This window comes from Setaria italica, chromosome IX, assembly GCF_000263155.2.
Source record: "Setaria italica strain Yugu1 chromosome IX, Setaria_italica_v2.0, whole genome shotgun sequence".
In the NCBI taxonomy this organism is placed as follows: domain Eukaryota; kingdom Viridiplantae; phylum Streptophyta; class Magnoliopsida; order Poales; family Poaceae; genus Setaria; species Setaria italica.
Window position 1 is genome coordinate 15,686,806 of NC_028458.1, and position 27,926 is coordinate 15,714,731.

General features: G+C 43.8%; 3 protein-coding genes across 6 annotated transcripts; all 3 read right to left on the reverse strand.

Annotated features, from left to right (window-relative positions):
• Positions 1–6,723: 6,723 nt before the first annotated feature.
• Positions 6,724–12,726, reverse strand: LOC101770270. Its single transcript, XM_004982744.3, has 2 exons — positions 12,371–12,726; positions 6,724–7,152 (listed from the first exon to the last, which is right to left on the reverse strand). The coding sequence occupies exons 1-2, from the start codon at positions 12,612–12,614 to the stop codon at positions 6,998–7,000; spliced, it is 399 nt and encodes a 132-aa protein (XP_004982801.1). The 5' UTR covers positions 12,615–12,726; the 3' UTR covers positions 6,724–6,997.
• A 279-nt stretch (positions 12,727–13,005) lies between these two features.
• Positions 13,006–16,402, reverse strand: LOC101770675. Its single transcript, XM_004982745.3, has 3 exons — positions 15,919–16,402; positions 15,593–15,729; positions 13,006–14,127 (listed from the first exon to the last, which is right to left on the reverse strand). The coding sequence occupies exons 1-3, from the start codon at positions 16,177–16,179 to the stop codon at positions 13,440–13,442; spliced, it is 1,086 nt and encodes a 361-aa protein (XP_004982802.1). The 5' UTR covers positions 16,180–16,402; the 3' UTR covers positions 13,006–13,439.
• A 1,255-nt stretch (positions 16,403–17,657) lies between these two features.
• Positions 17,658–26,686, reverse strand: LOC101771074 (protein EXECUTER 1, chloroplastic). 4 transcript variants are annotated; one of them, XM_004982749.3, is made up of 12 exons: positions 26,074–26,686; positions 24,748–24,864; positions 24,051–24,116; positions 23,791–23,897; positions 22,926–23,004; positions 21,467–22,186; positions 20,801–20,909; positions 20,439–20,605; positions 20,040–20,114; positions 19,872–19,964; positions 19,692–19,797; positions 17,658–18,230 (listed from the first exon to the last, which is right to left on the reverse strand). In XM_004982749.3, the coding sequence occupies exons 1-11, from the start codon at positions 26,545–26,547 to the stop codon at positions 19,705–19,707; spliced, it is 2,100 nt and encodes a 699-aa protein (XP_004982806.1). In that variant the 5' UTR covers positions 26,548–26,686; the 3' UTR covers positions 17,658–18,230; positions 19,692–19,704. The 4 variants fall into 4 exon arrangements, with proteins under 4 accessions (XP_004982806.1, XP_004982805.1, XP_004982803.1 ...); XM_004982748.3 differs by having other exon boundaries at positions 17,658–18,233; XM_004982746.3 differs by having other exon boundaries at positions 19,679–19,797.
• Positions 26,687–27,926: the final 1,240 nt, after the last annotated feature.

A 27,926-nucleotide genomic window follows, 5' to 3' on the forward strand; every position in this document is an offset into this window, starting at 1 on the left:
TGCAGCTATCTATCAAACCAGAATAGGGTGTTTTTTCCATTCCCTACTACTGAAGCAACAGCCACCAAGAACAAGACCTTGACAAAAGGATGAACTTGGATGGGGAACATGGCCCATGGTTTTTCTGGTTCCGTATTTTTGCAACCAGAGCCATCTCATCCTGAGGGCCCATCCCAGATTATGTCAATGAGAGATGCCCAGGCTATCCAATTTTGGAGGTCGCGTGACTTTAGGCCAAGCAACTAGGTAGTGGTCTCCATTTATCTCTTTCCTTCCTTTCCAAAGAGAAGCTCTCCTAATCTTATCAATTGCTTTAAGAGCCCAAGGTGGGAGATCCATTGCCATTACCATATAAATAAGCATTGAGGTGAAGACAGACTATACAAGGATTTTCCTCCCAGCTTTAGTAAGCAATTCAACCTTCCACCCTGGTAGCTGATGTGCAATTCTATCAATAATCGGCTGTATGTGTGATCTTGGAAGCTTGCATAAGGAAAGAGGCACTCCACGATATTTGCAAGGAAATTCCAATCTCTGATAGGGGAGATGTTCATTAATTATCTTCTTATCTTCCTCTAAGCATTGGATGGGTAAGACACTACTTTTCTGGATATTTGTTTGTAAACTAGAAGTTTCTCCAAATAGCCGTAAAATATCCAAAGTGACTCCAATAACCGTGGTAGAAGGATTGAGAAAAATCACCACATCATCCACATATAAGGAAATACGGTGATGTAAAGCTCGTATAGCAAGTGGCTGCAATAAATCTTCCTCTGAAGCCTTTTTCACCATATAGTAGAGGACATCCATCACAAGAATGAAGGGCATCGGAGACAGAGGATCAACCTGCCAGAGCCCCCGTCGATGTGAGATGTTGTCCCTATGGGAGCCATTAAGAAGTACCCTAGTGGATGAAGAAGCGAGAAGACCACTTAAAATATCACACCATATAGGTTAAAATCCCAACTTTTGCTTGACTTCAATTAAAAAGGGCCATGACACCGAATCATATGCCTTTGTAATATCCAATTTCAGCAATATATGGGCTTGTTTCTGTTGGTGAAGAAATCGAGCAGTTTGCTATACCAACATGAAATTGTCTTGTATGAAGCGCCCTTTTATAAATGTGCTTTGATTAGGAGTGACCATCTGATTCAGTCGCCCTGCCAATTTGTTGGCCAGCATTTTTGTGATGAGTTTAGCAAAGTAATGGACCAAGCTTATTGGTCTAAAATCCGTGATATTTGTAGCATCATCCTTTTTTTGGTAATAAGGTAATAAAGGTTGAATTCAGCACCTCAAAATTCCCCAACTTTCTGCTCCAAACAGCAAAGACAGCTGCCATGATATCCACTTTGATTATCGACCAGCATACCTTATAGAACTTTCTTGTAAACCCATTCGGTCCTGGGGCTTTGTCTGATGGCAGCTTGTTGATGGTCTTCCATACCTCCTCTTCCGAGAAGGGGGCCTCCAACTCAGATAGGTCAAAGATAGGGATATCCAACTCATCTAAATTGATGGTGACCTCCCTATCAGTACTCTCTCCCAGTAAAGCACGATAAAAATCCCAAACAATTTCCTCCTTTCCCTTATGGTTTGTGACAAAACTTCCATCTTTAGAGACAAGCTTACTTATGAAATTACATCTCTTGTGGTGCCTGGCATGCATATGAAACAGGGTTGTATTGGCATCACCCTCCTTGATCCAAGATATCCGGGAATGGCTTCTTGCAATAGTCCATTGTAAACAAGACAGGGCCAAGGAGTACCTTTTGAGTTGATTGCACAGCCACCTTTCAAGATTAGAGAGTGGTCTGACATCCTATGCAATTTCTAACTGATGGAGGATTTCTCTTGCCAGCTCCAATTGGGAATTAACATGTCCGACTTTTTTTGGCTCCAACTTTGTAAAACCTTAACAGTAGCTTTGAATTTCCTTTCTAGAGTGTCAAAAGGGCAGAAGGTTGCAGGTTCAGAAGATCAGGCAGCCTCAACAGCTTCTTTGAAACCATCCAGAGATGTCCAAAAGGATTCAAAGTGGAACCGAGCTTTTCCTGGATTAGTGTCATTCAGCCCAAGCAACAAAGGACGGTGATCCAACCCATTAGAAGAGGCTCTACGCAGTAGACAATTTGGGAAGAGCTCCTCCCAATCTGATGAGTACAAGACTCTATCCAACCTAACAAGTGTAGGGGATTCTTGTTGGTTCGACCAAGTGAACTTTCTACCATGTATAGGGAGATCTAGCAGCCTAAATCATTAATAAAATGATGGAATCTACCCATCATTGCACGATTAAAATTGCCATTGTTCTTATCCTCATCATTTACTATAAGATTGAAATCCCCAAGGACTAGCCATGGCCCCTGAAAGGTTGCTATGATATTTCTCAATTCTTGCAGGAATAGAACCTTATTATCATCCCCTTGAGGTCCATATACATAGGTAAGCCACCAAGAGAGCCCGCTGCTTAGGCTGAACTGAATCGAGATGATGTGGTTATCCTCCTTGGTAGTAGTGGCAGGACCAAGGCTGTGACGCCATGCAATCAACAGACCACCACTTGCACCTACAGATGGTAGCTCAATCGAGTAGGAAAAATCTGAACCAAACATAAACAAAATAGTTCCTTGGGAGGACCCCTGCATCTTGGTCTCTTGGATACAGACTACATCTACTCTTGAGTTGTTAACCAAAGTGTGAACAGAATATTGGCGCGCTCTTGAATTAAGACCCCTAATGTTCCAGCACAAAATAGTTGAAGGATTCATTATGACACAGAAGGTGGATGACCTGGATAGGAAGGGAGGGTTTGGCTGAATCAAATTTCCACACCCCCACTCCTTCCCTCTTCTAACTCGGCCTCATCCGGTGTCGCCCATCCGAAGAGTGCTGCCATTGCTTGGACATGTGTAGCAGCTAAAGTAGAGGATTGTGTGAAAATCGTGCCATACTCATCTAGAGCCTGTTGGTCGATACCCTCATTTTGACCAATAATATTCAGTGCCTGCATAACCTTCTTCCTTGTTCTTGTTGGTGTTGTCACAACTGGCCCATACAGCTCAACTCCGGCAATACGGTAGCTGCGATGCGGAGGAGCTGCAGGAGTACGGGCCATTTGCCTTGTTCTGTTGCCGCGTGGGGTGGGAAGGATTCTTGTTGTCCTCTTTCTGATCTTGGACATGAAAGTGGCTTTCTTACTCACCGATGGGGATAGAGGATTCCTCTCCTGTACTACCGGGGAGGTGTCATTACTTTCAGCATTAGGGCCGGCCACCGGTGGACGACGGCGCCAAGTGTAGATCTTTGAATAGCTTTGCACCAGCAGAAAAGGACACTGTAGCACCCTTGCCCCTTGGTAGGGCAGAGTCCCATCCTAGCACTGTAGGGTCTCTAGCTTTGCTTGATGATGATGCTGGAGCCTGCAGTTCTTCCTACAGTTCTTCAGATGCCCACATGGTTTCCAGCGTGGGAGACCAGGCACTGGCCTCCACCCCACCAGGCTGCATTGCTTGCTCTGAACATCCCTCAATAGACCGGAGCAGTCTCAGATCTTGAATCCCCTCAGCGTGCACCGATCCAGCCATTCCATTTAGTACCTGGCCCTCATGGCACGGCAGCCCACTAGGCCCAGTGGTGACCAATCCATCCTTCACACAGGCGCCGCCGTCTCCAAGGAGAGGCACCAATCCCGAAGGGATAAAGGGGCTGGGCGTTTTGATCCCTGAGCCTTCCAGAACAACATTCTTCATAGTCTTGGGACTTGAAATCTCCGCGCCCGGAATATCTTCAGGGGAAGAGAAGGCCACTGGCCCATTATGGACCCTTGCAGTAATGGCTCGCGGTGCGGCAGTCAAGGCGGCCGCGTCTTCAAGTCTCGGCGGCTGGGTGTCTTCAAATCGTGGCAGCCGGGAGAGCTCTTTGGGAGAAGCGGGGACTGCTAGCCCATTATGGCCTAATGCAGGAACCAAGGCCATGCGTGGGGGTGGAACCAAGGCCACCGCGGGATTTACTTTGACACGCGTGGAGGAGGTCGAGGGAGCAGCCGCCACTGCCGAGTCACCGAGCGTGGCGGGAGTCGAGGCACCAGTCTTAACATCCATTGATGGCGTGTGGCTTCCATCTTTGAAACGTGGGCCCAGCCTCGCATGCGCTGGAACACGGGATCCCAAGTTCGCTGCCGCAAAAACTCCAAGCGCCGACAAAGAATCAGACCCAAGCCGCCGCTGCCGACGATTTCCACCCTGATCATTGTCTTCAGGCGAGGGAGAGGGAGAACTTCCTTATGAAGATGGCAGGATGAACGACGCCACCTTGATCTTGACAGGATAGAGTAGGGTGCGCTTCACAGAATGAATCTCCTTCTCAACTGATGGTGGTTTGGTGATCTCCAACTCCATCTCCGGCGGGATTTTATTCGGATCAGAACACCAGGCAGCCACCTTGAACACTTCCCGTTGATCGTGTGTATCCGAATGGATTCCACTGATCCAGCAGAATTCGTTGAGCAGCTACTCTGCCATTGGGAGCTCCCATGCATGAGCAGGAATGCCCTCCTCGACAGCAGAGGACAACAACGCTACTGTGGATTGCATTAAGCGCGTCCAGCGTATGACGTGGAGGTGGAGCGACGATGTGATGATTGGCCGGCCACCATTGAAGACCCTCTCCATTGCCTCTATACTCAGCAAGATCAAGAGGATCCTAGAAGGTCCCAAACGCTGGAGGATCAGCGAGGATTCCTTGATCTCAAACCGATGAGCAATGGTAGTGGGAATTGAGTCAACCAAGCCGTTGATCACCAAGATGACCAGCGCACGGGCAAGAGTATCCTCCCATTGAGAGATGCTAGCCGAACGGTCCCCAATATGCCGGGGCTTTGAGGGACGAACCACGGCAGCAGCTGATTGCACCACACTGATGACCCTAGTATCTCCCTCCTCCACACTTGTGTCGTCATCAGAGATGACAGCCGGCTGATCGGCGCCACGTCCACCCTTCCTCCATGGTCGATGTTGCCTCTTTCGCCCATGGGAACCATCCAAGATGACGTTGCAATCTTCCATAGCAGCCAGAGGGGCTAAAGGCAGCGTCGGTCGAGAAACAGGGTGCCAGACGCACTGGGAATGGTGAGGAACCAACTCCTAGGCAGGCCGCCGATGAGGACAAACATAGCTACGATGCCCTAGAACCCGGCAATGGAAGCAGCGAGGTCCAGAGCTGCACGTCGTCGCACGATGTCCCGACGAGAAGCGATTGAAGCAGCAACCTTTGAGGTCAACCGGAACTGGCCTTGGGGGGCGAAGCTTCTATCTCCGACGAGCCTGATAAGCACGGTGGCCCTCCGCCACCTCCCAACCTTCTTTATCAGGACCACACGCTGTTCCGATGTTCTCTCTTGGGTGATGACGCAGAATGATACGTGGCACCACGCGCGAAGCTCCTTGCGCTGACATGGCCAAGGCAGCCTGGTGAGAACCAGGAGCATGCGAGGCCGCCGCCGGATGGATGCCTGCGAGAAGCACGTCCTTGAAGGAGGTGCGCCCGGTGCCAAAAGACTCGCCAGAGGATAGGGAGGAGTCACTCCATCTCTCTGCCTTGGAGCGCCCTACCGTGGAGAAGGAAGGGGCAAGGGGGAGAGTTGCCAAGAGGGAGGGTTCTCCTGGCACCAGTGGAAGGGTAAATGTCGAGCGAGGGGCTGCCGCGGCTAGGAGGGTGGTTGTCGAGCCTGGAGTAGGCATCGGTGTGGGGCTGGTGGAGGGGAGAGCACCGAGAGGGGAGGGGGTGGTAGGGGAAGGGCCATCCGAACTAAACTAATTGTAGTAAATTAGTCCTTGCACTATGCATGTAGCTTTTGCTTGTCAGCGTCTTCACGGTTCATCTGAGGGTCTGACAACGCAGTCTTTTTTATAGGCAACACACACGACCGTGACTTGGATGAAAAGCCTAGCTTTGATGAGGTACTATATTTCTATATCCAATATTTTCTCTGCACTTTGGGGGTGTTTGGTTTGAGTTGCTTATGCATAAACAGCTAAAAATAAGCAACTTTTAGTCTAAAGATACCAAACATCCGTTGCTTATGGGGCTGCTTATTTTTAGCCCATGGGTTGCGGGGGCTAAAAGGTGCACTTTACACCTCTTACCCTAATTGAATGCCTGGTTGTCCTCCCTCTCTCTCTCAATGATTAGGGGCAAATATGACAATGTCCACCTCATTCAATGCTTATAAGGGTATCCAAACAGCTAGATTAAAAATAAGCAACTTCAAATAAGCAATTTTAGCTGCTTATGATAAGCAAGAAGAACCAAACAGACCCTTTGTAATGAGAATCAAGATTTCCAAACAGACCCTTTGTAATGAGAATCAAGATTTTGTTTGGTCACTTTTTTTTAATCAAAAGTAGAATTGAATGCTAGGGATGTGTTCTCACTGATGTCTCTGCCGCCACATCTGTCAATTTAATCCACTGAGGCAAGCGTCATTTTTGTGTGATCACCTTCCTAATGGTGTCCGTGACGGTTCCAACATAATCGAAACTTGTAAGAAGACTGAAGCTTCTGAATCAACAACTTTTGCAGCAACAACTTTAAGGCCGAACCAGAGTCAGAGTCATTGTTGATCAGCACTATATACATGTTTGAAACAGAATTTAGAGCTGAAATTCTAACTTAGGCCGCTTGGCTATCAAAAGTTACCACCAGCTTCAAGACTTTGTATGACATGCAATTCTGCTGCCAGAATAATACTAATAATATAAGGGACATGCATACATGTCTCTTTTAATCATTTATGATGCCACTCATATCTCCATATCAACGATCGGCAATATATATACACAACACGACCAAGTAATTTCCTTCAGGGTACTGTTTGAAATGCAACTATACATGACAGTTTTATATGCCTACACACTACGGCGCCATTGTATATTCAGAAGTCCTTGAAAATGGAAAGCTATATGCCCAGAGAAATGACAATCCTAGGGCATCTTCACTTCGATTTCTTTCTAAATCGTTGGCGCTTCTTGCCTCCTGAATTGTTACTTCCATCCCAAGCACTTCCCCAGAAAAATAATGACATCCAGAACAGAACTGCAAAGAATATACGTGCTCTATCCTGCAACCTTGACAGCCTCTCTTGCCAACCTGTCAAAAGGAAAATAAAACTAATTAGATGCAGGTGTGTGCATGCATTTATTAAGCAAGAATATTGAGTGTGACAATGGGTTCTGTAGTAGGAAACCATATGATAAAAATACAGGAATATTTCGTGTCGTTAAAGTGAAACTCCACAAACTAAGTCTAGATTGACTGTTCCAAGATAGTTCCTCAATAGCTATAAGATCCTAACATTTTTTTGTTACTGTGAGCTATTGATACACACCCAACATATACATACTTAAGGTCAATTATCTGCTGACAAATATCACAAAACAATTGAAGCAACAAATTTCTACCTATATTTCTGTTTCAATTGAAGTTTAAGAAACTGTATGCCAAACTAGTAAGGCATGACTGAGGTCCAACTAGGTTTATAAATAATGTTAGACATGCAAGTATTCTGAGAATTACAATGTTTCTTGATCTTGAACATTTTATCCTATAGAAAGCAAAGTCAAGAAAATACTAATCCAGCAAACCTGCTGTTTCTACCCGGGAATATAAAAACTCTTTCCACATGTCCTATGGGCACACCTTTGCCGCGCCTACCAAAGTTTTGATCAAATAAAGCACTTCTTTCTTATAAAGGCCTCCTGCTTTTTCCATAACCACAAGAAATTAGCTAGAAATCTACAGAGAAAAGATTCAGAATCCACTGTAAGCCAGGGAACAACTAGGAGCGGTAAGGAGCTAGTTTCTGGCAATCTCATCCTTCACAGTGGTGAGAGAGAATTCACAGGCCCATGAACGACACATAGCCGCTTCATGGAAGTCTGAAACCAAAATTTATGATGTTGTATGTCGGAAACATGCAAAAATGTATAGCAGCAGTTATCAAAGACAAAAATTTCTCTGATCTAGACTGTTTATCAGATGTAATTGCTTGTACAACTGAGTAGATCACATTTGATGTGGGTATGTCTACCGCAGAGATTGTGGCATAATCAAACGTGGGGGTTAAGAGGACAACAGACAACTGAGAATTAGAAGATTAATTTCTTGCTTCATTACCAAAGTTTTACATAACCATCACTTTTTATACCCAACTGTAATGCTACGCTTCCTACGTCCGACGCGTAAAGAATTATCGGACGGAGGCGGCGGGGCGCTCGGCAGGATGGCACGTGACGGTCAGCCAGCTAAAAAAATTGAACCTGTCCCAGAACAGTCAACCTCCCTCCTCCCCCATTGACCCTTATACTCTTGTGCTCCTCCTCTTCTTCAACCACTCATCTCCCTTCCTCTCTCTCCTTTCTCCCTCTGTCTCTCTCGGCCCCACGCACGAGCTCACGCTTGAGGTCCGGTGGCGTGGCCCCTCCGCTGCGCACGGTCCTCCTCCAACCTAGATAGGTGGCAGCTTAGCTCTCCCTGTACGAGGCCGTCAATGGCGTGGTAGTCATTCATGTGCGAGGTCATGGAGTTCGTTCATGGAGGCAATAGCATCCCCACGGTGATGATTAGGTAATGGTCCTCGATGAATGTCTTGTTATGGCCATGAGTTTCAGTAAGATTGGGGTGGCCCATGATTTTTTGGGGAATTCAGTGCTCCATTCCAGGACTTATCGGTAGGCATGTTGTAGGTGTTCTTTGAGTTTGTTTCAACAATAATTTTTTCATGTTGCAGGTGTTCTTTGAGTTTGTTTCAACAATAAATTTTTCATGTTGCATGTGCTTGTTCAACCAATCTTTTCTATAGAAATGTGTAATGTTGCAACAATTCATTTGATTTGTTGTGAGATACCTCTGAAAATGGTGCAATTAGTCAACTCATTTATTTGTACTTGTTGCACTAAATTTTTTCATATGTTTCAATAATTAATTTCTAATGTTTTGGTAAGTGTTTCTATATGTTGCAGTTTCTTTTCTTTGTTTGTTGTAGAGGTTGCAAGTTATAACATACACTTAACCTTTTATTTGAGATGTTTCAATAATTGATTATCAATGTGGCACCTGGTGATTTGAGATGTTGCAAAAGTTTTCATCTATTTTGGTTTAATTTGATTTGTTTTGGAGGGAGATGATTTTTCCGTGCTGAAAAGTGCAGCCTCTCTGATCTGTTTTAGCACTGGCACGCTATTATTCTATATGGATGTGCTGCTTGCTTGGTTGCAGCAGTCAGCAGATGCAGCCTGCGAGAGTGGGGGAATAGCGCTTGCTGCATGCAACATCACCAAATGTTGCGGCGGGAATTTTTTTTCTTGTACGGTCACGCTGCTCCGATCGTACCATCGCTACAACGTCCAACGCTAGCGCCCGGATCGGACGTCCGGGCGCTAGCAGCTTCGTATACCCAAAAGAAATGATACCCGCACCCCTATTAGTTATTACCAAGTATAGTTGAGCCTTAACTTATTAACTTGGGACTTTTACAAAAATAGCCTTACCAAGTTACCAATTTTATGTTTAAGACTTTATGTGCACCACAGTTACTATTTTATTCCTAATTTCCAACTCCATCCTTACTAATTTGTGTACATTGTATTCTTGGAACTGAATAGACCTCAAAAAGGAAAATATTTATGAATGAGGTGTATCAGACCATGAAGCCAGCCAACCAACCAACAGGACTATTACCAAGATTAGAGATAAGGATGTATCAGACCATGAAGCAAACCAACCAACAGGATACTATTACCAAGATTAGAGATAAGGATGTTCCAAGAAATATGTGTCAGAAGATTTGTCATATGTTCAGTAACACCATAAAAATCAGCTGCTGGTTACTAGGACTGGCTTGTTCTCACCAGAAGTAAAAAAAGGAAAAGACAAGGAGATGGTAGGGCTACTGGCTAGTTACTAAATCACTTGCAAAAACTAATGTGTAATAATGACATGGAAATATAGAAAAAGAACTCTAAAAGATCACAAAAAAGACTCTGAACCTTACTTCAAATAAGACAAGTGATGAAATCACAACATCGACAAATTTGGTGACTTTTGAATACAATTGCATTCTATACAGCAGACAAGTGATGAAATTTTAAACTAACTTAATTGATGTTAAGTATCACTGGTTCATCTATTCAAGTCTTAATTAGTTGACCCGGTTACTTCAAAAATTATGCATTTGGTTGTTGATTCTATTTTAATGTGAACTTGCAAACTGTATGTCACGAATTTCATAATCGTTAACAAAACAGATAATCTGAACAGAGATCATTCAAATATGAGTAAATTCAGATGTGCTTACCCAAGTCCTTGAGAAACTAGTCCAAAGAGATTGGATTCAGGCTTATGCAACACCTGTATCTCAACTTTTGTTTTACATGCCATCATACGGGAAAGGTGGTCCTTAAAACCTGTCTACAGTACCATCCCAACAGTTCACCTGATTATTGTTAGAACCTGATGATAGTTGTAGTATTAGTACGCGTGGGTCCCCCAAACAAAGAAATTTACTCATCAGGTTTATTATATTGATGTTCAAACAATATGTGGAGCTAGTTATCTATTCAGTGGCGGACGCAGGATTTTTGAAATTGGGTGTACGGAGATTCCAAAAAATATATATAGCTCCATAAAATAAGGGGGGAAAAGTACATATAAGCAATCTCACGTCTAGGTGATTTTCGGTGCTACTCCCTCCGTTCCAAATTGTAGGTCGTTTTGGCTTTTCTAGGTGCATAATTTTTACTATGTACTTTGATATAGTGTATGTCTAGATGCATAATAATATCTATGAACCTACAAAAGCTAAAAAGACCTACAATTTGAAACAGATGGAGTACATGATATTACACTCTTCGAAAACCATACCCTAGAGGTTGACATGGTGCTAACGGCCTCTTCAATGTGCAGAAAAACCTGGTCTTGTACAATTAATGCTCCCAAGGATCCAGGTTCTAGACATTGTGTGGGCGATTCCATGAAGAACCCAGCTCCATGTATGGAACCGGGTACTAGCGAATAAATAACTCAAAACTCTGACACCAAAATCTGACGCAAGTACACAACGCCCAACTCAACAGCACCGCCGATTCAAGTTTAACTGAGCAGCTGTTTTTTTAATCGAGCGGGTCCCACGCATGGATTCAATAGCTCGTTCCTACACATTGTCCGCAAAATAGCAGGTAACATCAAATCCATGTGGGACCCACGTTAGGACCAGGTGCGGTACCCTACGTTGCTGGTGCCCTAATGCAGTATATCTTTGTCTTGCAGCAACTTGCTCATTGACATCACAATCTAATATGGCACTCCTCTACTCATGATCATACAAAAGCCTGTTAACATCATAAATTGTCCAACATATCTTAAAATTTACTCATTTAGTCATGTTAATCTTTATGAACTATCAACGCCACATGATGTCCCATCGACATGAAGCTTTGTCCTTGCAATTTCAGATTCTCTTCTCCAATATCAGTATCCGTTTGCAGATGAAAATTAGAGGACATAAACCTTCTGTAGATGAGATGATGTTGCCCACGCGCTCACCTTCTACTCCCCTACCAGGTTGCCTACCGAGGTGGATTCCAGTGCTCGTCAAACGTCTCATCTTTTGTTCAGTGGTAGAAGCAATGAGAGAGGCAGGCAGGCAGCAGACCGGTGGCTTACGTGCAAATGAAGAGTTCCAGACTGGCTGGATTATATTAGTGCTAGGGCTCAAATATACATATTCTGGACTAACCATGAGTAAGCGCACACATGCTAGCTGTAAGCTGTTAGAGTTTGCAAAAAAATATTGGGTGTGTCCCTCTGCTGCGTCCGCCACTGTATCTATTATTGATCCATTATGCCTGTTAAGTCATGTTAGAGTGTTAAGTTAATTCTAATCAAGCAATTGTATAAGACTACACTGTATTTCTGTATATAACCAATCATCTAGACACATAGGTTGACAGGTTGCCAGATCTAACTATTCAGAGAACTAAACTAGATTATTTTTTCTTTCACATACCCATCGGAACACTGACATTTTTACAACACTATACATATTACATACAAACCAACTTTTCATGTACGGTGTAATGGCTTCAACTTTCAAGGGATATAAAAAAATGCAGCATTCGGTTCCTCAAAAGTGATAGCTTATAGCACCCAAAAACACAGAGAAGCTTTCTGTCCAAGCCTTCGAATCCAAGTGAGATTTTTGCATATTATAAGATGACGGAGAAAACCATCACAATAAATAACCATCACAAGCCTTCGAACAAAAGTTGCAGAAACGGAAGGGAAACTGAATACGAAGCAACGAGTTTACCTGAGGGAGGAGGGGGCTCAGAGGAGGGCGGTGACGGCCCGGCGGCGGCTCGACAGCGGATACTAGGCAAAGGACGACAGCCCGGCCCCAGGGAAATGGGGGAAGCCGCGACGGCGGCGGCCGTTGGAGCTGAGCAGAAGCGGAGGTGGGGTAGGGAAGGGCGTAGTGGCGGGAGGCGCGAGACGGAGACGGAGGCGGCGGCGGTGGCGGCGGGGGCAGCTGGAGGGGAGCTTGGCGTCGCCATCGGGAAGGTTCTGGAAAGTGGGGGAAGGCGTGGTCGTCTGTGGACTGTGGATTGTTGGCGACGGAGCTCGCGAGGGAGGCGCTTCCACGTGCAAGTTGCAAGGCGCGGATGATGATGCGACACGCGCGCAGGTTTGCGTTGATTTCCCCTGTAGCGGTAAGAAAAAAGTTCGTTAAAAGCATCATAAAAGTCGATGCTTTACAGGTTTTAGAAATTTTACGCCGTCTGTCTCCGTTAAAAAATGTATCGTTGCCATGGTTGTTCTCGTATAATAAACGCACGAAAACTACTGTCCACGTTGATCCAGACAGTAAGCCAATCACATGGACTGACAAAGAAACAAAGTTATTCGCAACTAAACACGCGCAATGGAAAGACAACGGAACCAATCTCAAGTTAAACGAAGCCAACTTCTTCTATATTAGGTAATACGGGATCCCACATACAGCACATATGTAACCGCCCTTTGATCCTCTACATTATCTCATTGTGTACAAAAGAATATCCTCCTCAAATATCCAAGTCTCCTCTATGTCATCTAACATCTATAATTTATATGAAGAATATTAACGCTGTTACTCTTGGCGCAACATGTCCAATATAACATGAGAACCATGTAAACCTAATCTAGATACCATCTGGGAACATAGACGAAATGCATCTGATCTTCAGTATGTTCCAACTAGCAGGAACCAATCAAGGTCCTGCTTTGCTTCCAGCTGTGGAGACTGGTGCCAACGTAAGCTGTAAGCTCTTTCATGGGCACTTCCTGGGCCTCCTGGTGTTCAGGGAAAATCATGCACATAACCAAGATATAGCACATGATTAATCACGAGCCGCCTTGTTTCTCCAAGCAGCAATCGGCTTTGGGATGTTGTCAAAGCGAGGGATGGGGAGAGGAAGAGCAAAAGCATCTGTGTTTATGCTCCACTTGCTTGCTGACCATATGGACGAACTGGTGTTGCTCTCTGGCTCTTGGAACTCCGGAGTGCTGGATGATTTCCTTACAGTTTGCACACCATTGCTGAACAAAGGCTCTGCCATTGCAAAAAGGTTCTGCTGACTCTTGTTCATGTCTGATCGATTGCTCGACTTTGGCCTCAGTGCCAAACCTTTCCCAGCGCTTGCCAGGAAGTCACCACCGTTTTCCTCCCTAGGTAACAGTTCACCATCAGCTTTCTGGCGCCGCCTTATTAACCTTTCACTATCACCATTTTCATCAGTATCACCATCAAGAAGAGAAGAACCTATTGTCAAGCTTTTGGTTTTCCTATTCTGAAGAGAGAACGGTTCGGAATTTGGTGGCTCCAGCCATGGCTCAACATCCAAAAAAGCAGATTTGCCTTTTCCATAGACTGCCATCTCAGTGCCTTCGCCTGTTTGATCTCTCTTTGGAGGTGGTGCAAGGCCATAGTATCCCTGCAGAAGACTCATGGCTGGTGAAACTTTGGGCTTTGGTGTTTTCAATATTGAATCCAAGATATCATCATGAATGCGGCGTGGAGTACATTCCCTGAAACAATAATATCACTATATCAGGTAAGGCATAGTGTAAACATAGAAAAGATGGTTGCTAATCTGGAGGGAACTTTATACAATGTAATTAACAAATATTTTGGAAAGCCTTATAGATTCGATAATCTAGAAAGAAGAAGCACTTGCAAGTTGCTATGGCAACTCAAGAATACGGCTAAAATTTGTGGTGCGTAATGACTAAAAACACGGCCACTGTAGAATTCACCCAAAAATGTCTTGACATGTCTGAAGTACATGCCACTTTGCTAACGTTATTTATACATGTACAGATCATAAATGCTTGATGAAGGAGATTATCAAAGCCATGTAAGCACAAGATGACTACAATGTATTCACATGTTGGTTCACATCATCGCATGAACCTTTAGCTCCTATAGTGCTCTTCACTAGTTGACTTACATCCATAACTAATACTGCAGTCACTTGAAGATGGCTTAAAATTGCCAAAAGAGATATGGTAATGACCATTTTAAACATGCCACATGAGCATCCATACAGTAAGAGCCTAAAAATATCAAGTGAAATGCCCACCCGATTGATTAAGTGCATGTCGCCAAAAGAAAAGGTAGCTAAAGAAAGATTCAAGGACTGCCTGCTGCTGAAAGATCCCACACAACACAAGGTTACGGTGCATGCGTATTTAGTTAAAATCATTATTTTCCATAAAAAACAAATTAAGCTCTAGTGTGCATGGGGTGACAGGTAACTTATAGGCCAAATCATCTGAATAGTACAAAAGACCAAAACAACTCAAAGCACTCTACAGTATAAAAAAGGGAATAGCTAAAGAAAATTTGATGCTCGCATTGAGTGCGGAAATAGGTCACAACAAAAGTTAATAACTCCAGCTGCATGTCTAGATTATTATAGCAAATGTGGGAAGTGTTTTTTTTGTATCACTAGAGTAACATCCTACCACATCCATAATTCAACACCTCCTTGGAACTAGCAGGTACAAGAGGACTTCATAATTCATATTCAGGGTGTAGCAGGTAGCTTCTCTCTCCAAGAACGAATCTCAAACCAACCTCAATGATCAATGATTCAATGTGATGGGGAGACATTTGGTTGTAGAAAAGTTTTTGGCAATAAACATGCAGTTGAAACTTGAAATGGTAAGAAAGATTTTGCACGAACTACAAGACTAAGCTTCCCCCTTTCAGTTACTATTTTGAGTAACGTTATACACTTGGATTTCACATGGAAATAGTGGAGATGCATACGCACATATTCAACAATCTTGCAACAGTACCCTAATCTGACCTTGGCCTTGCTACACGTCTCCTGAGTGAACTTGTTTCTATTTTGTAAATAACTAGCGAATATCAATCAACACAAAACAAATCAAAACACTTGCTCAGGAGCACCACAACATGTGACACACTGGTATCAGTGGTTTATGTAGCCAGCCATGCTGATGAACAATTTCACATTCCAGCTACCTGTCATCACTCTCGTCTGAACCATTCTGCTGATAAGACGACGGAGGGTGCCTCCCCGGTAGTGGAATCCGTAGTGTCTTGTGTGCAAACATCTGGAGGTCAGTTGAGAGGCCATTCAGTCTCTTAATGTCGGCTACCTGCAGAATCCGATTACAGCAACCAATCCAAAATCAGTTCACCAAAAATACAATACTGAAGGGCGTTCCACCCAGACGAGCTACGAGTTAAAGAATGCGATTGTTTTAAATCCCATCTGATGCTCCCACGTAATATTAAAACCAGAGACCCCCAAAAAATACAGCAGGACATCACTCCCGTCGCATTACCTCGACGCCGTACTTGATGGCGACGCCCGCGAGGGTGTCGAGCTTGCGCACCCGGTGCAGCATGTACTGCCCGCACGACGACATCGCAGCCGGCGGCGACGACGCCGTCGGGGACGAGGACTGCGAGGGCGACTGCTCGACGGCTATGGTGGCCGCCGCGCCCACCTCCTCGATCTCGCCACCGAGGCCGCGGGTTCCGCCGTCCAAGGACCCATTGGCGCGCGGGAAGGCCGGGTCCTTGGGCAAATGGGGGCGGCTCATCACATCCGGAGGCGCGGAGGGGGGAGATCTGGGCGCGGGCGGCGCGGATTCGGGGCGGGGGCCCGCGGATTCGCCGTCGGTGGCGGCAGCGGAAGGATACAGGGGAGGAGATAGTGCGAGGAATCGGCGTGGTGAGAGGAGGGGGGGTAGGGGAAGTGGGGAGGGGTAGACGGGAGCTCTCACAAGGTTTGGTTCGTTTGACGCGGCTCGGGGAAGGAGGAAGAACGGAGGGGCGCTAGAAACGTGGCGCACGGGCGATTTTTCCTCTCCTCGAAGCCTCGACGTTTTTTATCGCATCATAAAACATAGTGGAATCTCGACTGCTGTTTTAAAAGTGGAAGCATCCACCTGAAATTGATTCTCCCCGTGTTTCAAATGGTCCCTTATCTGCAAATCCCATCGTATCAAACCATTGCAGTAGATAATTTTAAGAGAAAATTTGATATTTTAGGTCGTTGATTGAAAGTTACAAAGAAGACTTGGGCTATTGCCTTTCGCATGGCAGCAGATTCCTCGACCTTTCGCCCCTCCCCCCAATACACACGCACATCCCCAACTAACCGAGCGGTTTTCTCACAAATAAAATAATCGAGTATTGGTTCTACAGGTTGAGAAATCGGAAAAATCCTCGATGCATGGTATGGCACTACAAGAAAGGCAAGCCTTCAAAACATACGTGTAGGATTAGGAACGCAATATGTAGCCGGATGTAGTTTTAGGTTACTCTCTTGTTCATTTTCGTTCAATTATTCTGAGTCCATGTTACATCGAATGTTTAGATACTAATTAGAAGTATTAAACATAGACTAATTATAAAATCCATTGCACAGATGGAGGCTAATTCGCGAGAGGACTCTATTAAATCTAATTAGTCCATGATTTGACAATGTCCTGCTACCATAACCATTTGCAAATGATGAATTAATTAAGCCTATTGTGAATTAGCCTCCATCTATCTAATTAATTTTATAATTAACTCATATTTAGTCCTCCTAATTAGTCTCCGAAGATTCGATGTAACACGAACTAAACTTTAACCCAAGATCCAAACACCCCTTTACTTCGAAATAATCATTGGATGACCTTTGGGCCGACGCAATGACTTGGGGAAAACAAAACTAGGTATCTCAAGCCAAGGTCCCATCAAGCTCCAGTCCAGGCATGCTTGATCCAAAGAAGAAATAACCCCCTCGTCGGCTTGCCTCCTAAGCCAACCACGACGCTGACAGTTCGATCGATAATAAACACGATCTTTTCCGTAACAATACAAGATCATTGGATCAGTTCCGAAGAAACATTGGATGGATCTTTCTTATAGTCACGGTTCTGTCGCTTACGTGCGAAACAAGCACGCGAATGACACATGAAGGGTAGCCTGGTAGGTTACCGCTTGCTTCAGCGACAGCATAGCCTTTTTCCACCCTGCTTGTTGCAGAGGGGCCAAAAACTAGTATAAAAAAAATTGAGAGGCTTGCGTAGGAAAAGGACAATGTTAAACAAACTTCAATATATTAACAAGTCTGGGTTGAGCTGCATACGCGCATCAGTCCACGCCTCTGCTGCCGGTTGAAAATTTGAAATACATGTACAGCCAAGGTGGGCACTGCTAATCATAGCTCGATTATTCGATCACACTGCAAAAAGCCGTTGCTATTTCACATACCGAGATGCGCCCAAAACCTTGGATTATTTGCAGCTACATAACTTTACCTTTGTGGCTGCATAACTTTTACCTTACTCAGAGCTAATTCTACTTGTACTGAGAAATACATTGGCCAGGTGGACGAGCAGAGCAGAAATGGAATGAGCCACGGCTCACGGCTCACCCATGTTGGCAGTATGCTATTCTCTATTTCTCTTGTCGTGCGCTGTTTTTCACCCTTACGGCAAGTTTTCTGAGTGGATAGAGAAGCCACATATAAACTCGCGCAACATCCAGCGCCATATTCTCCACATCAAAACCTGTATTCAGGGAATGTACAGGCAAGGAGGGACTCCAGTTGGCGCCGAAGGGCAACTATGTACAACATCATGGTGAGATCGGGAATGACCTGCTAAAAGGTAAACAAATCTGATGTTAAGTTTGCCTACATTACGAAGATGTTCCTCAAATGAAATGTTGAGTTAGGGCAAAAGGACCATCCGGCAAACAACCAAAAAAGACTCAGAACATACCATTGAAATAAACTTTATATGATACTCAAACTCCCCCCCCCCCCCCCAACCCCTGAGCAAACAACCAGAAGGAACATACATCGAACTAAAACTTATGATACTCAACCCTCTCAGGTCACAGGGTCATCCAGGCATATTAGTTAGCAACAGCCCTCCACATGTGACCAAAAAATGATAAAGCAGGCACAATGCAGCTATTAGAAGCAGTTTCTGCTCAACAGTCTCAGCAATGAACCATAATAAGAAATTGTAATTCTGGTCACTGCCCGTTGCTGTTTAGGCTGGGGCATTTTTTTAGGTTGTTTTTGTAGTGTTTCTGTGAGGCACATGTAATCTAGTTCTTGTGGGGTGTGTGGTGTGAGTTCTGTACTCAAGGGCCCAGTACGGTCAAGCTGTACGCTTTTCTCTATCTTAATGAAATGACACGAAACTCTCTTGCTTCTTTCGAGGAAAAAAAAAGAAATTGTAATTGTTAGGCACCATAGGGGACACTTCCTATAGTGTTGACTATAAAGTACAAGCTAGCCTGTTCACAATAAAATAAACAAGTATCGAAATACATGGAAGACCGGTCTGGACAGGTCTGCCAATTTTGGTCGTCAACACATGGTCTAACATCTACTGAGCAGAATGGCTATCAAGGTGTCTTTCTATGGCACCAGCACTTCTGGGCCCTGGGTGCATGCATCCTAAATGCTCACCCAGTAACCTTTCGATATGTTCCCTAAGAAACATCAATTTGCTAGAACATTTTTAACTATTAAGATACTACTTCCAAATGAAACTTTGTATGAGAAGTCAGGAACAATGTTTTCTTAAACTCCCTACCAATCTAGCAATGCCCAGAGAGACTTTTGAATTGACCATGTTCTCGGCTTCTTGCTACAAGTAACGCAACTTTGCCCAAAGCAGACAGACCAACAAGAAACTCATGGTGGCTAACAGTCAAAAGCATCACAAAATTACAGCAGTAGTATTTATCCTAATAAATATAAAAACATTACATACTTTGTTTAGTTATGGCTTTACCCTATGACCGCACCAACTCGTGACAAACAAAATTAGGTCAGTTTGATCCATTGCATCCATTTTAATGCTTATTAGGAGGCTAACAAATAATACGACCATTTAGGATGAATATAGCATTTCCAGAGGGAAATAGGCCAAATTTGGATCAATGATGGCCTGCAACAGCCAACAAGCATCACCTCTGCATGAAACAAATATATGTGTTTGGAAAGCACAAGGCACAACAGTGAATTAATATTACTTTACTAGAATAATAGATGTATCATGAACCACTGCAAGATGAAATGCAGTTTACCTTCAATTACTACCTTTAATAGGGAACTAGTCAGGAAGCCTCAACCGCCTAAAGAATTCGAAAAGATGAAAATTTGATGTCCAGTAAAAGAAAGCTATCACAGGACCATCTCTGATGAACTGCAAGTTGCACAATAGAAATATGTTAAAAAAAATAATAAGGACCAAAGATGTGCTCTGATTATTGAATTCACCTTTCCGTCTAGTATCAAAAGCTCCCCATCAACCCATCGAGGGTTTTGGAAACCAGGATCTGCAATTTTCCTTTGCCCCTTGTACCTAGCAACCTACATCATGTTGAGTTGTAAGGTTTGATGTTTGCTGGTGAAAAGAAAAAATCACTATTTAGATTATGGAAATACCACTCCAAGTTCTCTAGGGATGATTCCCTTATGAGGAAGCTGATAGCGCTCACCAACTTTTGCACGGAACACAACCTGGCATAGGAATCATATCAGGTTAATCTGAATTATTATGCTTTTTAATGAAACCATGCATTAAATAACTATTTAGAACAACTGGGCCATGGAAAACTGAAGGAAATTGACAGATAAGATACTCCAAAAACATTTATGATAAAATGATCACGCTTCTTAGGAAAGAATTGAAGAGAGAAAACAGCAAATCTGGATGGGAATAAAAAAATGAAGTTTCAACTTTCAACTACACGTCAAAATGGGAAGGGCGTAAACCAGAACGCATATATTACTTACAATCATTAAACATATTTGGTAACAAGAACTGAGTGAAAGGCATCACACCTGACCCGCTGGCACAAGATTGTCCCCTGTTAATTTTACAGCTTCAACATACTCATAGAACAGTAGGTCACTATGCTCCTCAGACGAATTATCTTCCCGCCATTGACCAAATTTTCGTTGCAAACTAAGAATTTCTGAGTCAAATCCTGATGCAGTCAAGTACAAGCCTGCCCAAAGGATGTCTTTCAGCCAATACCCCAAAAAAAGGAGAAAACAAGGAGAATGGTACCATGAAAAGCTCAAGTGGTGGGTGTGCGGGTGGTTTCTTACACTCCCAATTCTATTTCTTTTTAATGCAATGATACCCAGCTCTTCAGTGTTTGAGAAAAAGAAAAGCTCAAGTGGTACAATTTAGAATATACCATTAAGAGGATCTGAAGAGATAGGTGTCTGAATACGGCTGAAGTGGGTAACTCCATGCAGTTTTTGCTGAGCCTTGTTATCATGTTGTTTGATGCCAAGTTGCAGTATCTGCATAAGATAAGTTGAAATGATATCAACAACCAGTCTCAAAGTCTATTTTCATTATGCAAGTCCACAATACCATTGAAAAAATTCGTTTTCTTTCTTACTCCATGCACACATGATGATACAATTTTCAATTGCTGAACTGAATGCGTGCATGCAAGAATAAGCACAAAAGAGACATGAAGTATCATGGGTTCACACTATCAAAATGTTCAGAGGTACTTGATACATCTCTCTAACAATCTGACAATCAACAGCAAAATAGAAAAGCAGGTACCAGAGAGATAATTGACAAATCCATGCTCTTTAACAAAAGGGCAAGGTGGCACAGGTTACAAAACGAATGTGGTTCACAAAGTTCACTGGGACTCAAATCATAAAAAAGTTTTGTTCCATGTTTTACCAGTTCATACAGCCCATCTAAAGAGAAACTAAATCAGAACAGATCATTAACAATTAACAAACAAGACAAATAATTGATGCTCATGCAGATGAGTGAATCAAGCACAATGAAGGGCATAAAAAGCTAATGCGGAGCACTATACTAATAAAATAATTACCGATAGTTTCTTGTTGCTGCCACTCAACTTTATACGATCAAGCTGGACAAAACCATCATCATCCTGCTGATCAGTATGCGAACCAACTGTTTTCTTCAAAGTCTCCTGGGCTTTTCCAGCATCTAGTTTTTTACTGTATTGTTCAGTATAGAAGGAAAATGAGAAGCGGTCTGTTTTCTCTAATCTAGCAGGCATTCGTTCAAAAGCTTCAGCTGATGAATGAGAAGCATAATCATTGTTATCCTCACTAACAAAATCAATTGAAATCAAGGCTTCGATATCATTTTCATCACTGGATTCATCACCATTCTCTTCTGCAGAAACTGTTTCTGCTCCTACATTGTTATCTTCATCACCAATATCATGTGAAGATTCATTTTCGATCTCAGGATCATCATGGTCATCATCTTCCTCTGAAATTTGATCAAAAATATTGATTATGTAGTCTTGGTTGACATTTTCCATGGGTACCACTTTCAAGATTTTAATCCTGGGAACTGCAGTTGAATCGCTTGACAAGTTTTTCAAACCAGCTGGGCCACCGGCCGTAATATTACTATCATCAGTATCTTGATCATCCATGTTTATATTTCCATCAAATTCTTCATGCTTAGACCCTACTGAACTGCTAGATATGTTTATACTGTCGATGCCAAGTTTCTCTCTTAACATGTTTGGCAATTGGTCAGAGCCACTATCATCTGGTTTCAGATGCACTGCCTGAAAATAACAGCCCTGTTTTGTCAGAGAATGAATAGAAACTAAACACATTAGTTAACAAGATAACACTTCTTGTGACCTTACTCATAGTTGCTAAAGCTTACAGTTTTTCTAACTAAAATCAACTATTCAACTAGGAATATCAAGAAATATAATATAAGAAACCATGCATGCCATGTACAATACAAACACCAGAGTTCAATTTCATGGATTTGTGGACACTAGAGAACTAATGGTCAGCTATAATGGGAAGGCTGCTGGCTTCATTCAATGAAATAAAGCCTATAACAGACTAAAGACAACATAACAGCAACTGTGAAAGTAAAACCATGTTTTGCATGTTTTATCAAGTTTGAGGGACTTTTGCATGCCTGCATGGACAGACCTACAACAATATAACTCAACCATGCTGACCAATATGAGAATACGCACTTCCAGATGTCATCATATTTTACAATGTTATTATCATATCAAAAGAGATAATGGATGCCATCCAGAATTTCCAAGGGCATAAGATAAATTGATAACTTGAAATTCTGATCACGAAACTGCTAACAAGCAGTCAGGGGCGTAGCCAGGAACTCTTTTTTTATGGGGGAAGGGGGGGGCTGCCCGGCCCCATGATATCAAAGCTTATTTCAATTTTTTCCCCCATAAAAGGGGACACCCAGAATTGCATAACCAAGATGATTTTTTCAATATTTGCATATTTTTTCCTTATATTAAGCATAAAACATACCTGCAGTTTGTATCCTCCATCTTCCTCTGCAAAGAATATTTCAAATATAGGGAAACCAGGGCCATCTGAAGCCAGCTGTCTAAACATGAGAAGAGAATTTTGAAAAGCCAATTAGCATGCATTATGAAAAGCAAGTATTTCATACAACAAAATAAACACATTTAACGTCAGTAAAATGAAAACAGATAAGAGCCGTTATAGTATTTACATGCATATGGATGACCCATGCATACACTGAAGAAAGTTTAAAACTATAGTGCCGGTTGTCTTAATTTGTGAGACATATATTTGCTACTGTTGAAGCATCTTGCTACACTATCTCACCAACTACAGCTGATAAAGGAAATAGTTCTTGCAGTAGCAGTACCCCCCAAAACATTCTTATGACTTATGGTTAGCATAGTGAGACCTGCTTTGTGTTTAAAAAATAATTTCTTATATGTTATGAGTTCATAACACATTTTGTCAATGGAGTATAATAATTCCAAACAATCCTTCACAAATAAGCTTCAGTGACTGATTGAAACATCAACTAGGCTAAGTTAATCATAAACAACACATCTCTACTGCCACGCCCGTCAATTTCTCCAGGAGCGGCACTCCTAATATCTCAAATCACTACGAATATGTACCCTAACTGCCAAAAAAACAATGCCAACAGCTCCTTAAACTGGAGCATAATTCAGTAGGAACTTACATTATCCTAGGCACCAATGAAATAGTAAAACGAAATGAATACGAGAATACCAGCCATTAAAATAAAAGCAGAAACATAGGCAGCACGGCCACTCACAGAATAACAAACCAAAATATAAATATTAAAAAATGTAATATGCACATAAATAATAAGTAGCAAAATTAATACCTTGTCTCATAACTTCTTGCCACATATCGACCATGTTCAGCACTTATACGAATTATAAGACCATATGGGTCAGACAAATTTCCAGAAATTCCAGACCACCACCCCAGCTGCATATGCTCTAATGGATTAGGAAATACCATTATTTTGCACAGATGGAAAGAAATAATGTGGAAATAGTAGTTGTGAATTACAAAGCATGATTAAGATTCATTCTTTGCGAATGCAAGGTGTGCAATGTAGAGGAACTCCGTGGTACTAACCAGTCCTGCACCAGCATGATCTCTGATATATGTTGCATCCCTGTAGCGCTCCTCTTCTATGGCCCTCTGCAAAAACCAAATTATTATAAATAACAATCTTAATCTCTCAAATTGATTATTACATGTGTTGTATTGTTCAACACCCTTCTGTTAACAAGGAGTTAGATATATCATGGTATCTTGCTTACAATGGAGGGTGTGTAAATAAAATAGTTGGAATACGTGGAAGCAAGAACAACTAGTTGTCTCCATAAGTGGAGTAAATTTCAGGTAGCTGCAAACTTTTAGATATTGTTCCCTTCAGTCACAACTAAGAGGCACTTTGGATACTGATAAGATCTCCAAAACACCACTCTGACCATACTTTATTAAAATTCTAGTATTGTACATTTATAGCAAATCTACACTATCATTTTCTATATCCCAACTAAATATTCATAGAGATATGGGAACCCAAGTTTAAACTGTATGGAGGCAGGGATCCTAAAATGTCACTTTTTTTTACTGGAGGGAGGACATCTAAGCCACCAACTTTGCCTGACATTCATCCCTTTGTAGCATAGGACCAATGTTACACTTGAACAGGTAGAGGGGATCTGCTTAGCGCTTAATGTATAGAGGGGCAATTTCAACATTGGGTCAGAAGTGTTTTATTTACCAGTAAAAACTACATAAAGAAACAGCAGGCATTTCTCACATTTAAGTCAGAGATAGCTCTGCCAACTGTGTCGTTTTTTGCCGTAGCCGCAATAGCCAGCTTCAGTTTATGAGCACTCCTGTAGTCTTCTCTACAAACAGCAGCTCGGAGTTGAAGCTGAAATGCAATATACATGAATCAAGATATTTGCAATTTGAAAATATAGATTATAGAGCTACTATGAAATTTGAAGTGTGATATCTGAACAAAAATACAGCGTATACATTGGTGGACGAGGCAAGCAGCCATTCCATTTGCACAGAGAAAGTTCTATATGCATGTACTTTATAAAGTTTTATTCAGATATCACATGAATTGAAGCTCAAAAATTTAAAACCACATCACACATCACCCAAATGGCAAATAAGCTGCAACACTGGCATGAACCAGAACCAAAGACCTCTTTGAAAACATTAGATGGTGAATTGTGCAGCTTGCTAGCAATTACAAAAGTGATAAGCCAGTTTCAAGTCATGTGATCATGGGTTCCATGGAAATCGCTGCAATTACATAACTATATTTGAGCAGAGGGGCTCTATCTACAGATTCAAGCAACAGCATGATGCATGGTTTGTGAACCTATTGTGTGATTAAGCCTATCATGAAATGGATTTTTCAATGTTTGAGATTCAGCTTGCAACTTTAAACGTGTATTGTTTACAACATGTTAAAAGTCGACAAGTCATTGCTGCAGTGACAGAACATAGGCAACAAATGCAATTTGCTGATGGTTTTGATGAATGATCCTTTAATCAGCATACAAGCTGGTCCATATAATACATCCAACAACCTTTGGGGCTAGTTCGCACTCCTATTCCACCAAAAAAAAAGAGCACAATAGCTTCCAAGTGTCCTGTTCAAATTTGAGTGGGTTACTAAATTTTCCTGAGCAAAGCTTCCTATAACAGCTAATTAGCATGAACGCTGTGTGTAAACTGTAAGGTAGCCACAATTCCACATCAGGCAACTTTCGTCACTCAATCCACAAACTGTAATGCAGCAGCTAAGAAAATAAATGGCAAACAATTATGTACATCGTATTCACCCCATGGTGCACCCGCATTGTGTGCAAGTGCAACTGCCATTGTTAGTCACTTTACAAAAACCTAACGTGTTCTAAGCACAGTCCTCAGAGGCAATTTCTAAGGATCAAAATCCAAGTTTGGTGCCACTCATAAATGAAAATTTCTGTCACCATTCAACAACTTCTTCAAACTTATGCTAACCAGTAAGTGATTAGTAGTGTCAAAGATCCAGTGTTGGGTGGTGAGCAGGTCCCGTCCACATTTGCAGCTTTACATGTAAGTTCTAGGGATAAAATTAAACCTGTAGCTCATCAACGAGGCGCTCGCTCTCCTCAATGAGAGCAAAGTGACGCTTCCACATCTCCCAGCTCCACTTCCCCTCTTCCTCCTCATCCCCACTCATCGCCTCCCCTTCGTGAGAACTCCCGGCCCTCTTCCCCTTACCCGCCTCCTTCACAGCGGGCGGCGGGGGCCAGTAATTGCGGACGTACTCGCTCCACCGCCGCACGGCGCCCTGGAAGGCGTCGTGGAGCATCGCGTCCCAACCCCGCCGGCGCCGCTCACCGCCGGAGTCCGCTTCGGGGCTACGCGCGGAGCACCGGACCGCCGGCGCGCGCCGCGACGGGGCCGCGCCGGCGAGGCGCCGGACGGCGCGGAGGCGCCGCGCGGCGAGGAACCGGTTGCCGCTAGGGTTCGGATCCAGCTGCCGCGCGGAGGACGAGGAGGACGCGGCCGCGGGGAGCGGCGCGCGCGGCGCCGTGGACACGGACGCCATGGACGCGGGGGAGCGAGGCGGCCGCGACGGCGGCGCGATGCACACTGGGTGGCGGAGGGGGAGAACTCGTGCTCGTACTCGTGTTCGCGCGTGTTTACTTCTATTGCGGTTGGAGGCGTGCTCGGCCTCGTCTCTGCTCGTGTGGATTAGAACGAGGCCAGGGGTGATAAGACGCGCGGGGAGCAGACGACCTCCTGCGAGAGAACGTGACAGACAGGTGGGGCCTTGGATGGGGACAGTTGGTTTTGGGCGGGCCCATGCGCTCGTGCGTGGCGGCGGCGTTGCGTCCGAGTTTTAGCGGCTTGCATTTTACGGTCCCTTCTTTTGTTCGTTGCTTGCGTCCACGGAAATGCGGGGGCCACGGGAAATGCTTCGCCTCGGTGGTGCTGGACAATGATTTGTGGGCCACATGTTAGGTTCTGGCGCGGGTGGGACAAGCAGGTCAGTAGGTACACAGGGGGCTCGTGGGGTGGGTCCGTGGGTGTTTCCCGTTGGTTCACTCACAGTCAGCTGGATAGATTAGGATGATAAGTTGGACCCACTGTGACCTTGTGTTGGTTTGACGTGGATTATTACTGGGAGGGACTTGAATTGAACTGTTTCCTGTCATCCCGTGGTTCTATTTCAAGCTCTACCCATCCTTGCCCAACCAAATTGAACTGTTTTCTGTCATCCTGTGGTTCTATTTCAAGCTCTACCCATCCTTGCCCAACCAAACAAGGGCTACGTGCCTACGCTAGGGCGGCGTAGCTAAAACCTTTTGTCAGGATCAGCAAATCCCGATAGCACTCTTGAAATCATTAACAAAACATTGTTTCTAAGCACGTGTTTGGTTCCGCGGATTACCTGGGATGGGACGGGACGGACCTCGTTTGCCGGCATTTGGTAGCGAGGTGAGGCAGGATTGGATCGGATCTACTCGCTGCAGCTACTCTCCGCTGCGGCTGTAGCTGCAACTGTTGCTTTGCAGCCCAGCCGTTCAGCTGCAGGCCCAAGTAGCGTAGCAACTCGGCTGCAGGGCAAGCATCCTCCGTTGTGTTGAGTGATCCCCATTCGTGAGTCACGCAGATGCTAGAGATCCCAGAGGAGCGAAGCAGATAGGGGGAGGCACTCCTCTAGAGTTTGGACTCCGCCGTCCCAGTCGGCGGCCAACGCTCTCAGGAGGCGACAACAGCACCGCAGAGCGCACCTCAAGCCTCCAACGTCCGCTCATTCAAGATGTGGGAAGCTCCATCGAAGCCCACGGAGTACTTTCCTAGGAAGAGGAATCTGGTGAGTAGGCTTCGAGTAGTTGTGTTGTGTGTTTCAATATGCTACCGCAATCTGTTTTCTAGTGGAAATAATCAGCCTCTGCAACAATGTGACTAGTATACTTGATG

Excerpts from the sequence above, each read along its gene's own strand:
- LOC101770675 (XM_004982745.3), bottom strand. The coding sequence starts at position 16,179 with ATGAGCCGCCCCCATTTGCCCAAGGACCCGGCCTTCCCGCGCGCCAAT. Across the intron at positions 15,730-15,918 it reads CCATCAAGTACGGCGTCGAG|GTAGCCGACATTAAGAGACT; the intron begins GTAATGCGACGG and ends CGGATTCTGCAG. Across the intron at positions 14,128-15,592 it reads TCAGACGAGAGTGATGACAG|GGAATGTACTCCACGCCGCA; the intron begins GTAGCTGGAATG and ends TTATTGTTTCAG.
- LOC101770270 (XM_004982744.3), bottom strand. The coding sequence starts at position 12,614 with ATGGCGACGCCAAGCTCCCCTCCAGCTGCCCCCGCCGCCACCGCCGCC. Across the intron at positions 7,153-12,370 it reads TGAGCCCCCTCCTCCCTCAG|GTTGGCAAGAGAGGCTGTCA; the intron begins GTAAACTCGTTG and ends TCCTTTTGACAG.
- LOC101771074 (XM_004982749.3), bottom strand. The coding sequence starts at position 26,547 with ATGGCGTCCGTGTCCACGGCGCCGCGCGCGCCGCTCCCCGCGGCCGCG. Across the intron at positions 20,115-20,438 it reads ATCTTGTGCCAGCGGGTCAG|GTTGTGTTCCGTGCAAAAGT; the intron begins GTGTGATGCCTT and ends TTCCTATGCCAG. Across the intron at positions 19,798-19,871 it reads TTTTGATACTAGACGGAAAG|TTCATCAGAGATGGTCCTGT; the intron begins GTGAATTCAATA and ends TGCAACTTGCAG.